General features: G+C 34.1%; 1 protein-coding gene across 6 annotated transcripts in view; it reads right to left on the bottom strand.

Annotated features, from left to right (window-relative positions):
• CEP170 (centrosomal protein 170) overlaps positions 1–16,397 on the bottom strand; it is a 106,210-nt gene that overhangs the window by 57,717 nt on the left and 32,096 nt on the right. For all 6 annotated transcript variants that reach the window (XM_074818367.1, XM_074818369.1, XM_074818370.1 and 3 more), the window contains exons 4-8: positions 11,883–11,961; positions 11,201–11,259; positions 10,928–11,090; positions 8,781–8,915; positions 12–488 (exon numbers count right to left, since the gene is read on the bottom strand). In XM_074818367.1, coding sequence (XP_074674468.1) covers positions 12–488; positions 8,781–8,915; positions 10,928–11,090; positions 11,201–11,259; positions 11,883–11,961 — 913 coding nt within the window. The remainder of the gene's footprint in view (positions 1–11; positions 489–8,780; positions 8,916–10,927; positions 11,091–11,200; positions 11,260–11,882; positions 11,962–16,397) is intronic.

The following is a 16,397-nucleotide window of genomic DNA, read 5'->3' as shown; positions in this document are numbered from 1 at the left end:
ATTCACTTTACCTTTCAGTCTCTTCAAGTACACTGGAACATCACTCTTAATACTTTTGGAATCCTCCTCTGTTGGTTCCCATATCATTCTAGGGGGATTGTTCTGTGCTAGCCAATCTGCTACTTTGCTCTCTGCAGCCATCATCACCGTTTGAAGCCCAGGCAGGTCCTGACCACTGGAGGAAGAAGGTTTTTTTGACTTGTGACGCTGTTCCGATGTGAATTTTGTCACGTGATCTTTGATCGTTACTTTTCCTGGAGTGTTGTCATCAAATTCAATGGTAAAGGAAGCATGCCCTGCACCTGCTGCATGGGAGCTTTGGGTGTCTTTTGTTGGAATTTCATGAATAGTGCTCTCTGCTACCTGTGAAGGTTGCTGGAATTCTTTTGTAGGGATTTCAAAATAACTCGGCTCCCTACAGAAAGGATAAAGTTCTTCACTCGCAGCTGCAGATTGCTCCTCAGCTTGCTTGACATCAGTGCTGCATCCTATTAAGAAAAATAAAAAATAGATTTCACAATACGCGGGAACTTCAGGTTCTTCAAGAAGTTTCTGAACTCCTGTAAAGGCCACTGGAGTAATTTCTGGAATAAACAGTAAGATTGTGGAGAAGACTGAGCAATGTAGTTCTGGAAAAATAATTCCAGAATTACATATAAAAAGTATTACTGAAAAGACAGCATGAGCTTTGGCTGTAAGGAGTGTAAAGTGGCAAAAAGCTCATCTCAGAATTTGTCAAAAGAAATTTGCATTCCAAAGAATTTTAAATGATGTAAAGGTCAGATGAGTTATTAGCACATAGAAAACAGGTAAATCACATTAGAGAAATAGTTGAGATGATCATTATTGCAATTCCAATCTATCGGAAAAACATAAAAACAAGGTGCCCCCAAAACAAGTGCTAATGATCTGGCTTTCAACTCCTGCAGTGGATAGCAAATATAATTTTATTTGGTAAAATTCTTTGGAAAAACAATTCATGCATCCATACAAGATAAACATTAATTCTGGCTTGAAAAGTTTAACACTGATAAGCATTGGAAAGTGATCTGGAATTGAAACATTTTATGCTTCTACAAAAGACAAAAACAAAGAATCAAGCTAAATCCTACTGTCATCTGCTCTTATTTTACTTGTTTCCATAATTCGTAGATGAACAGAAAAACAATAGCTGGGAGCATGCAGAATGTTACCAAACGATGGTCTAACCAGGCAGAGAACCCGGAATGTGGAAGCAGCATAGGGTAGTAATTGGATGTCCCACTGAGTAGCCTGAATGAAGGTTAAAGCTTCTTGTGGTTGCAGCAAAGCTACCAATGTGCCTTTAAGAAAACAAACCTTCTGGTTGCATTTCATGAACTAGTAAGCTAGCCAAAATATCTGGAGTAGAGATGTGCTATAAGCAACAGATGCTTGAGATGTTAGCAGCAATGGCAAGTTACATTCCAGCAAAAGAATTCTGACTAGTTCCTATGTGATTTATCATGACTCACATTAAGATGCTTAAGAAATAATTTTGGGTTGCCAAGTAAAGGAATAAGAATGCAATTAATAGATTTCTGGAGCTAAAAATAGCCATACTATGCCAGCTGAGACAGTTAACATTTGTGTATGAAATGATTATGAAATAAGGTAACAATAGAAACATTTATACTGGAGTTAGGAGTTTAAGGGGTAAAGGATGCAGAGTGGTATAATGCGCCTATGCTGATCTTCACAAACACATGCTTCTTGTGAAGATTTAGGAAAAGGTTAAAAATGAAAAAATAAAAAAGGATGGTAATTTGATACAGCAAAATAGAACTAATTAAGGGTCAGTATAATAGCTGGAAAAGTTAAAAAAAGAATGATGTTAAGGAGTGATAACAAATACATGTTCTTTATTACTGCCATGCTTGGATACCAAAAGGATAAAATAACTCTGATGCTGCTGTTTTAATTTATTTTATCTAAAAGTAGCTGTGGCAAACACAAAAGATGTCCAGAATTCAGACAGTTTGTATATTGTGCATAATGTGTATGTTGCATTACAAGATTACCCTAGCTCATGCTTTTCACTGCACTGTCAGCTACCTCATCTCTGTGGGGTAGTTTTCAGGCACCACAACAGCAACTCACTACTCCCCTCCCTGGGAAATGGAATGCATATTTTAGTGCACTTCCTGAAAACACTTATGCCATCATACAAACAATATAGAATGAATCTATTTTACTGATGCAAAGGTCATTAAAAGAGCTTCTATGTGTAGACAGAAAATGTACAGAAATAAACAAAAGTCACACTTTGCAGCTACTAGATTTTAGGTAAACTGCCATCACTCAGTTTGTTTCATCCAGCTAACAAACTGGAATGGATCAAGCTCCAGTAGGACCAAATCTAGAGCCAGGATCCTTACAGTATGCAACATTGTCACTGAACAGGAAAGTAATCCACCAGGGAGACAATTCATATGTACCTTATTTTTTTTCACTACAGTTCTATTCAGAGGTTCAAGTCTACAATTTCATGCAATTCCTGTAACCAGTAATTAATCAAGATACAGTGTTCAGTGCTCCTTCACAAGATAACTGGCTAATACAGTATGTTTTGAGAAATATTTCTACTCTTGGGCCAGGCAATTGCAATCTACTGGCCACACAATAAACAGTATTTTTTTAGTAAATAATATAATAACTCATTCATCACCATCTTTCAAAAATTATACGATTGTAGCCAAACTGCATCAGATGTATGATAGGCTTAGGATGAGGGGATCTATAACCCTGGCTTGTCAGCATTGATGGACAACTTCATAAAAAAATCTTCCCTGTGAAACTCGCCTGAATCAAATTTAACACTTGAAATCAACTGTTTATACTATAATGATACACATAGCATTTGATTCTAATATTTTTGCTTAACCAGATTCTACAGTATGGTTTGAATCTAAATTATGAAAATGAGTTTAGTCAAAAGAAGTGACAAACTGATGTAAATTTTTCTAAACTAGAAAAATTCTTAGAAATGATATAACAAAAAAATACCTGAAGTACAAAGTTAATTTTAATTACTTAAAAATCCTATTTTCAGCCTGAAGTACTTGCAATTTTAGAATAAATACATCAGAATTGATTAGATTAAAGAATTGAAAACAATGAGGAAACAAAAAATTAATACAGATCCTGATCTGAACTACGCTTCAGAACTTTTCACCCAAACTCTAAATGCAAGTCCTTACAGCTTTCTAAATATTACAAACAGTGATCTATAAAATAGCCTTACCTTTGAAATCCTATTATAAAAAGTCATCTGCCAAGATGAAGGAAATTATATATCATACTAAATAGATATATCTTTGAGAGAAAACCCTCAAGCAAATGCTGAAGATAGTGGTCATCACAGCTCTATAATTTTTAAACTGAACAAGCATAGTATCTGTACAGCAAAAAAGGCAATTGTGTGGAATTGAAAGCATGTTTTGGGAAAACGAGGTGACAGGTTGTGAACTGGAATCTCTTCAGGGACTGAAGAGATTTCTCGCTGGCAAGAGTAAAAGGAAAGGGGCAGAAAGAGAACCAGGGTATCTGGTAAAGAAGGAGCTCTCATTCTGCAAAGGTCTAGAGCTACAAAAGACAACTGTGCAACAGTTTCTACAAGGCAAGTAAGGAAGCAGTAACTAGCTGCTACACAGGTGTGAGACAATGAAATAATGAGTCTAGGAGAGGCTAAGAGGGAAACCATGTAATATCTGGGAAATCATAGACTTAACCAAATGTAGATTCAGGGAGATTCTTTACTAGAATAACCTCAGAGATGATCATCAGAAAAGCAACATTCACTTTGTGACATTAGCAGAATTGATTGCACTTTCTAGGACTTAGAACTTTTTGGTTTTTATAAGTTTTATTCCTTAAGTTACAGACACACACAGTCAGATTCTTAAAATTCTACTTGCCAACTTGGACAAGAAATGTCATAGGTGTTCTGTGCTATCCAACACAAGCTATCAGATATGCAAGAAATTGGCTGTGTATATAAATATATTATCATCTGCAATGATAGAACGAAACCTCAGAAAATATTTTGCAGTCCAGATTTTTTCAAAATGTTGGGTTTTTTCTGCCTTAAAAATACAATTTGCAGAATAAAACTTGTAAAAGAAAATAATCTGGCATTTACAAAGCACTTCTTGAAAAAACGTCTTAAACCTGAAGCAAAATATTTATTTGCAGAAGGTATAAGAAGCAGCCAAAATATTGTATTTACACAATACCTCAAAATATTTTTTATATGTTAGCCTTATATTTGGTACTGTGCAATGATATGTTTAATGAAAAGAAGCTGATGTTAGTGCTTTCAAATGCTTAACAGCATTTCTTTTTTTCCTTTCTCTCTATCTTACTACTTTTTATTTCTCACTTACCTTTTAGGTTCTTTTTTTGCTTTATGTCTGAGGCATATATTTCATTTGTTATTTAAAGACAACATTGCAAAAAATACATCTAATGATTCACCTAGTATTAAATAAGATTATCTTTGTCTTTTAATGTTGTCATAACCTGTCTTATGAAACAAGATCAAAATTGCGCTCTTTAAACAAAAATATAAAATAGTATTGTACAGAAATCCCCACCTCTCATAATAAATCATTTAACTGCACGCTTTAAAGGAGTTAAAGTGAAAAAAGTGCAAAACTAATCTTACTTAAATACATTGCCATGATGGCGCTAAAAAGTTTTGTAAGCTCTCTGTGACATACTGTGCACATTTGCTGCCATAGCTTTGCAAAGCAAGCCTTAGATACGCAGCACTTGCACGTATTCCAGGCCAAAACTCAGCAAAATTCTAGAACAAACTTCTAGGAACTTTAATGTTAATACTAATGATTAAACATGTGTGTGTAATCTCCTACACATACTGATTACACTGGTATTTCTATAATAACTGTCAGCCTGCTTTACCTTAAAATGATGCTGTTTCTTAAACATAAGGAACATTTAATCTGATATAGTTACACAATGCTGGAACTAAAAAATACTTCATGCCAAATGGAAAAAAATCACTTCAGATTCTTAAACCCTGTTTAAAAATTGACTTCTGTCTTTTCTCTGACTTCTGGTAAAGGCAGTAAAGATGTGAAATTCTACAACTACTTTTGAGATCAGCGGAGAATGCCTGTTTTGCTTTTCCAGGAAGTGAGAGTGTAACACATGGCAACAATAATAATTACACACCTGGTAAACTTGCCAATAACATGTAAGTTTAACGGCTGCAGCATAGATAAAATCACACCATAGGCGTACATGCAACTGTTCATTTTAATACGGACTAGTAGATCTACAGATCACTAAATAAGAGCAACGTTCATGTCTGAAAAAAGCAGAATGGTTTTTTTCTTTTTAAAGTTTTCCAGGCTATTCCATTCTGTTTGCAAATAATTTCCATTAGTGAGTTTCCATTGTGAGAGAAAGACAGTAACATTGAAATAATCTTATTAACTTGAGACTGTAAAGACTAATTGTCCGTAGTTGGCTTAGCACAAACAAATCTCCCAACTCAATCTCCTCATTAAACCTTGCTCCATCTGTTATAATTCATGCCTTCTTTTCTATTCACTGAATAATCATGTACCAAATCATTAAAGCATGATTAATTTTTTGAAATGATATCAGGCTTTATCAGTTTGTTACTGAACAAAAAGTTTAAGAACTTACATACACAAAATCACCTGTAATGTACTTACTTTTAGGCAGTTTATATTAAGAAGCATGTTCCAAATCGGTGTTTTAAATACTTCATACAATTTAGCCCATGAAAGAAGAAATAACTGCATCAATCTTGAATGTTTTTTATTGAAGCCCATTTTTATTTAAAAAAATATCCAAACATGATAGTCATGTGAAGTTTCCAATTTCCTTTCATTAAAGTGTTTCTTTATATTGATTTCAAATCACCATATTCACCTATGTTATAAAACCTAAGCACATGAAGAAAATATACTAACTTCTTGAAAATTAACTTGATTTTCATGGAATGTAATTGTAGGCCAAATTGTAGGCTTGTTTTTATTTTATAATTGTATGAAAACATCAGGATATTTTTTTGCACACTTCTACACAGACATAGGTAATGTTCTGAGATTGAGGAAATGTGTCCATAGAGGCAAATGTCAACTCTTATCTGGTCTGTCTTTTCAGGCTCTCTGCCAACACTACTAAAAAACATCTACAACAGTCAAAAACCAGACTAGTAAAACATACAACTACTGTTTACTCAGAGATTAAGTGATCAGGATAAATAAATTACTTGTCTATACAAGCGATTTAGTTTCACATCTTCCCAAATTAAATTGTTTTACAAAAATGTCAGGTTTTGGTTTTTTTCCCAGCAGTGTTTTCCTATAACATTTCACATGAGCTTTTGTTTAGTATGTGCTTATTCAAACTGAATTCCGCTCATCTTTCAGTATAAGGAAATAGAAGCTATTCCTATACCCTACTTAGATTAATTCTATTCACAGGATATAAATTCATGATTAAACAACATAAACAAAAGGAATTTCTAAAATATGTTGTACATTTTTTAAAAAAGAAATTATGTATTTGCCAAGAAGGCTCCAGGCTCAAATTTTATTTTTATTTATAGCATATATATATGGAAAACAAACAAAATCAGTTAACGCTGTAGAAGATATTAGTCTATTCATCATTTACCTTACGGTGACTTCACTAAGGAAAAGCATGTCAAAAAATATTCATTCCCATTACTGAAGTTGTGTCTCGAACAAACTTATTTTTGACTACTACTGAAGTTGGAATTTTAATTTTCTTTGAACTAAGACAGAAGCACTGATCACTTGCTGAGAAATCTCTTGATAAAATAAATACAAGAGCATGTAAACCATTTGATGAACTATAGCTTCTGAAAAAGCAATTCAAAATTATAAAAAATAAGAATAGGCATGCTACTAAATAGAAGCTGGAATCTTGTGTCACACCTTGTTAATGGCATGACATCAAAACCACAGTTTTCAGGATACTACTTTTTAATAATCCTATATTTAATGAGGGCAAATAACAGTGCATATTTTTTAAATTTAGACACTATAGATCGATACATGTGAGCATAAAAAGCTTGATGAATTCTTATTTTTGTCATATTAGTTTGCTACAGACATTGGCATCTAAACAATTAAACCACAGATACTAGAGACATTACCATCCCTGTTTTGGCATATAGAGCAAGATACAGAGCCACACGTTTCATAGCCGATAGTTAATGCTTTCTGTAATCTGGAAAGCATTGAGAATCCTGTGGCTAGCAAGTTTATCAATGGCATGACTCAAAGGCAAGGACTTAACTCTTTTTCTTTGTAACTGTTATACACGCTTTTCCTTGTTGTTGAGAAAAATGGAAGCAGAACAACATCTAACAGTCATTGTATCTCATTATTATTGCCATTAGGAATAAAATTTGTATTCCTTAGGAATGCTTTAAAATGTTTGAAGAACATATTTCTAGACAAGATTTGAACTGTAGAGCTATAGATTACTAATGCAGGATAGTAAATCTGCAGTTAAAAAGCCTCCATAGGAGCACACAATAGCCATACTCTACTCATGCTGCATACAGTAGGGAAATTTTTCAACAAAAAAACAACCAAATAAGAAAGTGTTCTGTAACTGTACTGCATTATGATGCAGTTCTTTTATATGAGACAAAGTTGCTTAAGTTGTACAAAAACTGTCACTAATTTAAATGTTTTCACCTGATTTCTTTCTACTAGTCCAAATTTAAAGGGACTTACTTTACTGTCTGAGCCATGTCAACCTTAGACTAATATGAATAAGGTTATGAAAGGCTGTGACAAAAAGTTAACTCCAAAGACATTGACTTTATTACACTGAAGTGTTAGTTTAGTTGATTTTACATGTTTTTAGAGTTTACTCCAATTCCTGCAAAATAGGATTCAGATAACCAAGGCAACTACTATTACAGGAAGAGAGAAATTCCCACCTCGGTTAAAGTACTTTAAAAGAATGCAAACTTAAAACTGTTGGGCCTTAAACGCATGTCTAAACAGCTAAACAAACATGGTTGAATTTTGTCCTATCTTAAGTAAGTTTTAAGGTTATTGTCTTTATTATAATAGCAGTCACTTTATATGCCTGATGATAGATTTGGAAGCCTAATTATAGACACTGAGATTTAAGTTTTGGCAATATATACTATGTATAGACAAGCCAACTAAAAAAAAATATCTGTATTATGGGGAAAGAAACATTACCAGTTTAACTTTAGACTATGCAAATCTTTACTGCAGGAACCATGAAATGCAATTCCCACTAATGTAGCATTATTGAATTACAGGAGAAAATGTTAGCATAGATCACCTTATATAGCTGAAAGTCAAATACAAAAATAATACAGCACCATTTATTTCAGAAATTGTTTTGATAAAATATCCCTATGCAATCTCTAATTTCAAGCATATAAAATGACAGATATGGATTAAATTGATAAATAAGACACTGGTTCAAGTAATATTATTTTCTATATTTATTGATAACAAATTATGTTATATACTAGAAAACTGATACAGTATATGTGAAATTGCTCTCTGGAAACGCATAGTTTCTCACAGAATAAATTTTTTAAACTAACTAATTTTAATAGGCTTTCATCTATGCAAACTGTCTATGAAACTTCCAAACATTAACATTTGTTTAGTTCCCTAGTTAAGAATACCTGCACTTCACTAAAGAGAAAAAAACCCACGAAAATAAGACAACAAACTTACCTGAAGCCCCCGTCTCATGCATTTTTTCTTCATGTTTGCTATCTGGCTTACAACCACTTTTTTCATCAGCTTCATCATCACCCCACCAGGCTGGCTGCCCATACAGAGGTGTTCCACGAGGCATGGCAGAAAGATCTATAAAATCAGCCCAAAGCAGAGGAAATTATTTTTCTTCTTAGTTGTGATATTTAGGTTAAAATAACATGAAGAGTGAGTTGTTTGCTGGGATCGTTTCTCCTGGAAGCTGAAGTGAATTGGTGGCATGCATTTGCCTAAATACAAAATAAACTTGGAGGCCGGATAACTGATCTGGGTTCTAATTATAAAAGCTTACTAATGACTTGATCAAAACTTTTGGCACAAATGATTATGCAAAGGCAGCTGACATCTCTTATTGTTACCCTGATGTATCTGTAAACATTATTTTCTGCTTTTAGTTTGAAGTCATCAGCATAGCAGAACATTCCTAAAAGCTGTCTGTTGCTATTTCTGTGAGAAGATTCTCACTTTTATCCACATTGACCTTTCAATGAAATCTGAACTCACTGCATGAAAAACTGATCAAATTTTGCAATGTTGCCAAGGTTCCAAATTGCTGACAGCTACTACAGAGTGCTAAAAGCTACCTTGTGTAAAACATTACTGGGCACAACCATTTTTAAATTTTTTTCTTAAAAAAGGTAATAGTTACAATACAATTTAAAATGTTATTTCTTATATAGAATGTATATAGATGATTAAGCACATTTAAATGTAAAGATTAAATAAAAAAGAAAAAATATAATTAAGATTTCTACTTTGATGATAAAGTGACTGGATTAGTTTTGATCTGATCTCTTGAAAAATACTTCACCCTACTGAGATTTAGCTATTCTACTATCATATAGACGTTCTGAAGATACTTTAAACAGTCTTTAGATAAAATAACATGATCTGTTCAAATCCAGCTTAGTAGAATGTCTGTTACTTTGCCCATCACGAATTTCAACATTTTTATTCAATGTTTTATTCACTGCCATTCCAAAGATGATACATAATTTCATCGCCATGCCAGAAGTGTCAATATGATTTGAAGATACTAAGTACTTCTTTTTTTAAACAGCATTACACTTCAGTCAATACTGAAGTGTTTTTAAAAACTGATGCTTGTGCATTGAATTAGAAATAGTAAACAGCTATGCATATATACAGCAACAGTGAGAGAATCAATCCCCAAAAAGCTTCTAAGACTTGCACTCAAATATAAATCCCTATCACTAACTTTGTTATTTTTAGAAAAGTGAAAAGAAAAATGGAGATGAGGATAAAAAACCTGCTAGTTTATGAAAATTTAAGAGGACCCAAACGCTGAAAAGCCATATTGAATGGGAAGACTGAAGTAATGGATAGGCTTTATGTACCCTTAAAAGGATGCTAGATCAGTCAACAAAACCAACAGGTTAATTACTTATACCACATAATCCTAGACGTGGGGAAGAGAACTCTTTGAAGTGTGTCTTCCAGAAGAACAGATTAAACCTAAACAAAACTGTACAGCCTTGACCTAAGGAGTCAGACCAAGCCAGCTCCATATTAAGGAAACAACAATACCCAATTCCTTTCTCACCACCATGACAGATTACATAAATATGAAAGATGATGTAGAAACAAGACCAAAGCTAGTTTCTACAAATTTTTAAACCACAATAGAACACTTAGGCTCTATCCTGATGCATCTAACAACGAATGCTAGTATCTATAAAACAAACCAACAAAACTCCCACCTGATTAAAAATAAATTAAAAAAAAAAAAAAAAGAACATCTGACAATGGTGGTGGTAAAAAGTACAAACTGTTCCTGGACAAACGCTTTCAGTTAAAGAGCAAAAAATAGCACTTTCCTGCCACAAATACTGAAAGTTTGTGATTTTGGGAAAGAGAAACGCAAAATCTGATAAATGCTGATTAAATGTCCTTTTACAAGTTTTCTTAACATGTGGATCCTACAGTACAAAAGGCAGAAATTCAGTTCTGAAAGTAATTAATTACACAGTTTAAAGTTTCACATGTGGAGTTTTTATTATCTTCAGAATTTCACAAGCATCCTACCAAAGTGAATGAACACCCTTTCCAAGTTTTTGTGCTTCTGCAGCAAAAATGAACCTTACCCACTGATTTCTCTTCAGTTTTCAGCGCTTCTGTAGTTTTGTGGTGCACTTCAGCTGTGGAGTCTGTTACCTTGGACTCTGAGCATTTGGAGCTTGTTTGCTTCGATCCATCTGTCTCTGAAGATTTTTGGGATAACTGGAGCTGGCTTGTGAATTTTTCATGCTACATGACATTAAATAGAGGAAAAAACACCCTCAAAGAGTGGAAAAAACCCCTATGTTACCAATAACTATACAATGACAGAAGACCATCTAGGAACTGCATGTTGTTACCTTAAGTGCTTCTTCAGGGACTCTCATCTCTCCCCTGACAACAGTAAAAAGATTATTATGTAGGAAATGCTAAGGAAAATTCTGGAAAGGTTTCTCAATTCACAAGAGGATTTTACAGATAAGCAACAGCTCTGCAGCCTATTCCGCCATTGGAATGGTGACACTTCTACAAATGTGTCACTGTTAGGACTAGCATGTACAATCATATTCAACAAAGCAAATGCACAGTGCAATTATTTACTATTTGTAAATAGAACATTGAGTAGATATGTTGTAATAATACAAGTTCTCTCTTTTTTTTTCCCCCCCATTTGGTGGTTTGCTGAATAATTACTTGTAATCTTCTCTACTTGTATAGAAACTCAGATGATAGAAATATTTGTGTATTTGCCTCAAAGAAATGTTCCTTAGTAACATGGAAGTTACACATTCCAATGAAATTGTAATTGGAAGTTGAAGTTTCTTGCAGTGAAAAACAATGAAATGTACTTTATCAATAGTTCTGACCAAGGTACAGTATGTTTAAACCTGCCATTTTCTCTAATATAGGCATTTTTGTAGTAATGAAATAAATATTTCAAAGTTGATTCTCAAATAGTATGAGAACCCTTCATTTAACACAACCATTGCTTTTAACAAGAAAAGCGTGTCCTGATACTGTCCATTTTTATGACAAGGATATCATATCCAAATCTCAATTTGTCTTCTAACTTCAGAGTGATGTATGTCTGTTCTGGAATCCTCACATCATTCACAAATGTCTAGAGAAATAAATGAGGACAGAAAGAGATACTGGTAAATTCCAAAATAATAAAATGACAAATCACTTAAATAATTTTATAAGGAAGTTTTCAGCACTGAAAATTTTCTACTGGTGATTCACTGGGGAATTAAACTATAAGCTCAAATTGCCACCTGCTTCACAAAATATTTCAAAAGAAAGCTTAAACACCAGTTGCTAACCAGGCTGCTGACATCACACTGGCCTTGAAAAGTTTCTTACAAGTTTAATCTTGTTAGCAATATTTACTGAATTGATTATTAATGTTCCCTCAAATTAGCACTTCCACTCATTATTTTTCTTGTACTTTGCTTTTTCAATCCCAATTAGCTGTCAGAATTGATTTATCATCACATTTGTACAGCATTTAACATTGAATGTAAGAGTTCTGAGGTGGCTTATCATTTCTGAATGTTATCAAAGGACTTAAAGGAAAAATGGACAAAGTTAGTGCATCCAAGTAACTCCAAATAGCAGTAATAAAGAATCCAATACATTGTGACTGTTGAAAGAGTAGGTGTAACAACATTTGTAAGCAGAAATAACATTATTATACCAGCTAGCAGCAAAGTGAAGAAAATTCCATAGGCTTGACAATACCTTTAGAAAACTCAGGTACTGTACAATAAGTAATCCTCTCCTCCCTGAAATCACCATTGGAAACATAGTTGGAGAAATCACACAGGCTTTCGGTGATTTGGAGAACAATTTCTGTACCTGAAAGTTTGCCCAATTTCACCAGCCATATCTGTTGGCTGTTAAGAGGCAGTACAGATTACCAATCACTCCAATTTCAAGGTCCAGATTAAACCTAACAGCAAAAACCAACAAGGAATTCGCAAAAACATGATGGTATAAATTTCAAGAGAACACCTGAGATATATACAAAGACTAATTACAGAGGCAGCAAGAAGGAAAAATAATACACGTTCAAGTCAAAATGGTGTCAGAGATGTAATTTGGAAGAGTTGGAAAACAATTTAACCTCTCTGGGAAAAAAACTAAATAGGGTTTGAAGTTAGGATTATTTAAGCCCTAAAGAAAATTCTAGAAAGTCACCTACATAAAATTCTAAAACAGACACAAGCCCTTGTAAGAACCAGGGGGGGGAAAAAAACTTTATTCCTTCATTGGAACTGATCTCCATCTTTAAAGACTGATTTACAGTCTTAGGAAAGTAGGCTGTCAATGTCAAGCAAACTGCCCAGGCTATTAACATCAGCAAGACTTGAAGGTGCATGTGATGACTTCAGCTACCAGAAACCAAGGATGGTAACACACTGTGGTAGGAGTGGGTGTCAGAGGCAGAGTGTGTTCTTCTTACAACTTGCCCTTTTGCTGTTGGAGGGGATGCTTAAACCTACAGATAGAGACTTCTCCCAGAACCTGCCACCTCCCAATGATAGCTCTCAAACTGACCCTTCTGCTCATCCTGAGTCATACCACTGCTCTTAGAACTCTCCAAATTAGGCTGAATCTCTAACTATGAAAGTGAATTGTTTCTTAAACTGAAATTTGTTACCTTCAGAGAAAACTGTATATTGTGTCAGTATCTTCTAAATTCAGTGATAGAGAAATATAAAAGGGTGAAGACATGTCTAGCAGAATAGAATATTAAGCTCTCAATTACAAAAACTAGAGATCAGGCCGCAGAATAAAAAGAAAACAGTAAATTTAACTCTACATCATATTTAAGACACTTTCAGAGCTACAGATCCTTGAAGAATCTTTCTACAGTGTGAGCTGACAAAAAACTTCTGCACAGCATCTTGCCTTAAACTACTCCTCAAGGCTCAATTCAAATCTGCATTAAGAAGCTACAATTTACACTCTAATTCATCTCACCTATATTCTCCCCTGGCTTTCTTGAAATCTTTCCTATCCTTTTACCTGAAAAGAATGCAACATCTGGACTTACAAGAATGTAGCATCTTCCTTGTAAGAAATATGAATAATCAGCTATATGTGAAAAGTCTCTTGTTCCTTGGTGTTATTTCCTTCATCTTCTTTCAAAATACAAAATGAAGCCTTAATTTAGGGCAAATTCAAGGCAAATAAAATATTTATAGATTAGCTGGTATGACATTTGCATTATTTAAGAATTATTTATCAGTTGTATATTTTCTCATACCTTAATAAATTTACAGTTTCTTGCTCATTTTTACTTATCATAACAACTACATGTTAATACTACAGATAGGAGATTAAATCCAGGGTGCCTTTCTGAAACACATTTACTATTGGTTTATGCCAGTTTTGGGGACTCAGAATATTGCAATACCACAGGATCATCCTGCTTCTAACTTAAGAATTCTACAACAACATGTACATGTTTCTAAGGAATGCAGTAGCTGAAATGCCATTTTTTAAGCACTTTGAAGTTAGGGCTACATGCACAAAAATAATAAACTTGAATAATTAAGTAAGCCAAGAATCTGAATCTTTATGCTTCTGTTGTTCATCTAAATCTAGTATTAGATGAAGTCTGGAAAGACAGAAACAATGTCCTTCCCCAAATCAGGAAAGGGATCTTCTGTTTTATTTTCTTTTTCTAAATGAAAATTATGTTTATTTCATTACTTAAAAAATTGCTTACCAACTTCGTAGAAACTATCTTCCATGAGAAATAAGAATTCAAGGTACAACTATTTACTGGTTTGTAAGCATGAAACTTTGAGTGGTGTTTAATGCATATTTATTCCACTTTAACACTGGGAGAGTTCAGAGCAAAAACCATGTGAAGAATACCCTCAAGGCAGCCTGAATATTAGTGAATCAACAAAACTGATCAACAAAAACATGCCTTGCAGACATGTGTGTGTGTATATATATATATATATACATATGTACGTTTTCATTTTTCCTCCAAGGTCAGAGTTCTGAAATTCATGTGCATGCAGTATACTCAACCCAGAGAACTCTGAAGACAGTGTGTGCAGTCTACAGACATGCTCATAACTGAATTGATGGCATACAAGAACCAAGCCTTAGTTGTTTTGCCAATGGAGTTTTAAAATCCCACCCCAGGCTTTGGGATGCAAGACAAAGCTAGCTTGAAAAAGCTTGTTACTATATAAATAAAGAATTGTTTTCTCCCTTTAAGTCACTCTATACACATTTTTATATATTCCCAGGATTTCCAAAGGTTTATTATTCAAATAGTGAGAGTCAACTCTCTTTAAGCCTTCATAAAGTTTGCTGAGCATTTTGCAATCCATTCCTAAAACAATCTGAAAGGACTTCACTATCCTGTAAGTATCCCTGAGAAGAATATTATTCAACAGGACCATGGATGTTTGACAATTTTCTTGGTATGTTTTTGATGTCACAATTCAAAGGAGAAAATACAGTTGAATTCTGTTGATACTGGTGAAATAAAACTTTATATTGTGTAAATCTGACTAAAATTTACTTTTGCTTTATTCTCAAATTTAGATGTACGATGTCCAGGATGAAGACTGCTGTAACCGTTTCACTGAACTTAGTGTGAATCAACCACACAGATAAGAATATTCAGGCATTAGGGCATCAGGTGCAATTACAGTTCATCTCATAAAATTATTTGGAGCTCAAAAAACTCAGAACAAAAGCCCCATGTATTGGCAGTAGCCATCTCCCCTTAAACTCGAATTATTTTGAGTGGTTGAAGTGCATTACACCAAGAATGGAGTCATCCTGTATACTAAGAAAAGTCTGTATCTGTTCTCCAAAGAAATGGGACTAACTGGGGAGACCTAAAATAAATGTTTGCTCTCGATGAAGCAAGCAAAATAAGAACAGGTAGAAGCTGATGAAGCACTAAAAGAGGAACTTGGCTCTTAGGGTGGTGTTCTCAGTGGAAACAGCAGCTAGACTAGAAGAATTATTGCCTAGTTAGTAGTTCACCGCATAGTACAGAGCCACTGCATATATTGTTCTGCCACACAATTAAGCACAGTGTTAGAAAATTATGTGTGTCTTCTTTCAACCTGAAACCAGCTAGGTAGAGGTATGTAAGAAAAGCACAGTTGGAAAGAGATAGTAAAGGAAGCACTGCAAAGACAAAGAGCAAGGACTGAACTTCTAGGACTTAATATTCCTTGTCCCAAAACTGTGGGAAGAAAGAGTTCCTTTGATGTCTCTGGGTAAACAGCTATAGAGCAACTGAATCAGAATGAATCAGATCAAGCAAAGCAAATAACTGAAAGCTCTTTATCAGAGGCAAAGAAACGAGTCGAATGAAGGCCTCTCAACATATATTTTTATTAAACTCATTTTGTGACAAGGCAATGAAAATCCGAAGGTATACCTATTGACTATGGAAGTAACATAGAATTAGGGAATAAAATCAAATGGCTCAGCAAATAATTACTATGCGCTGAATTCATTTTTGATCACTGCCTTGAAGCAGTGCACTGACTTTCAAAATACAGAGGT

The sequence above is a fragment of the Strix aluco genome, chromosome 3, assembly GCF_031877795.1.
Source record: "Strix aluco isolate bStrAlu1 chromosome 3, bStrAlu1.hap1, whole genome shotgun sequence".
In the NCBI taxonomy this organism is placed as follows: Eukaryota; Metazoa; Chordata; class Aves; order Strigiformes; family Strigidae; genus Strix; species Strix aluco.
This window is presented reverse-complemented; position numbering and strand designations above follow the sequence as displayed.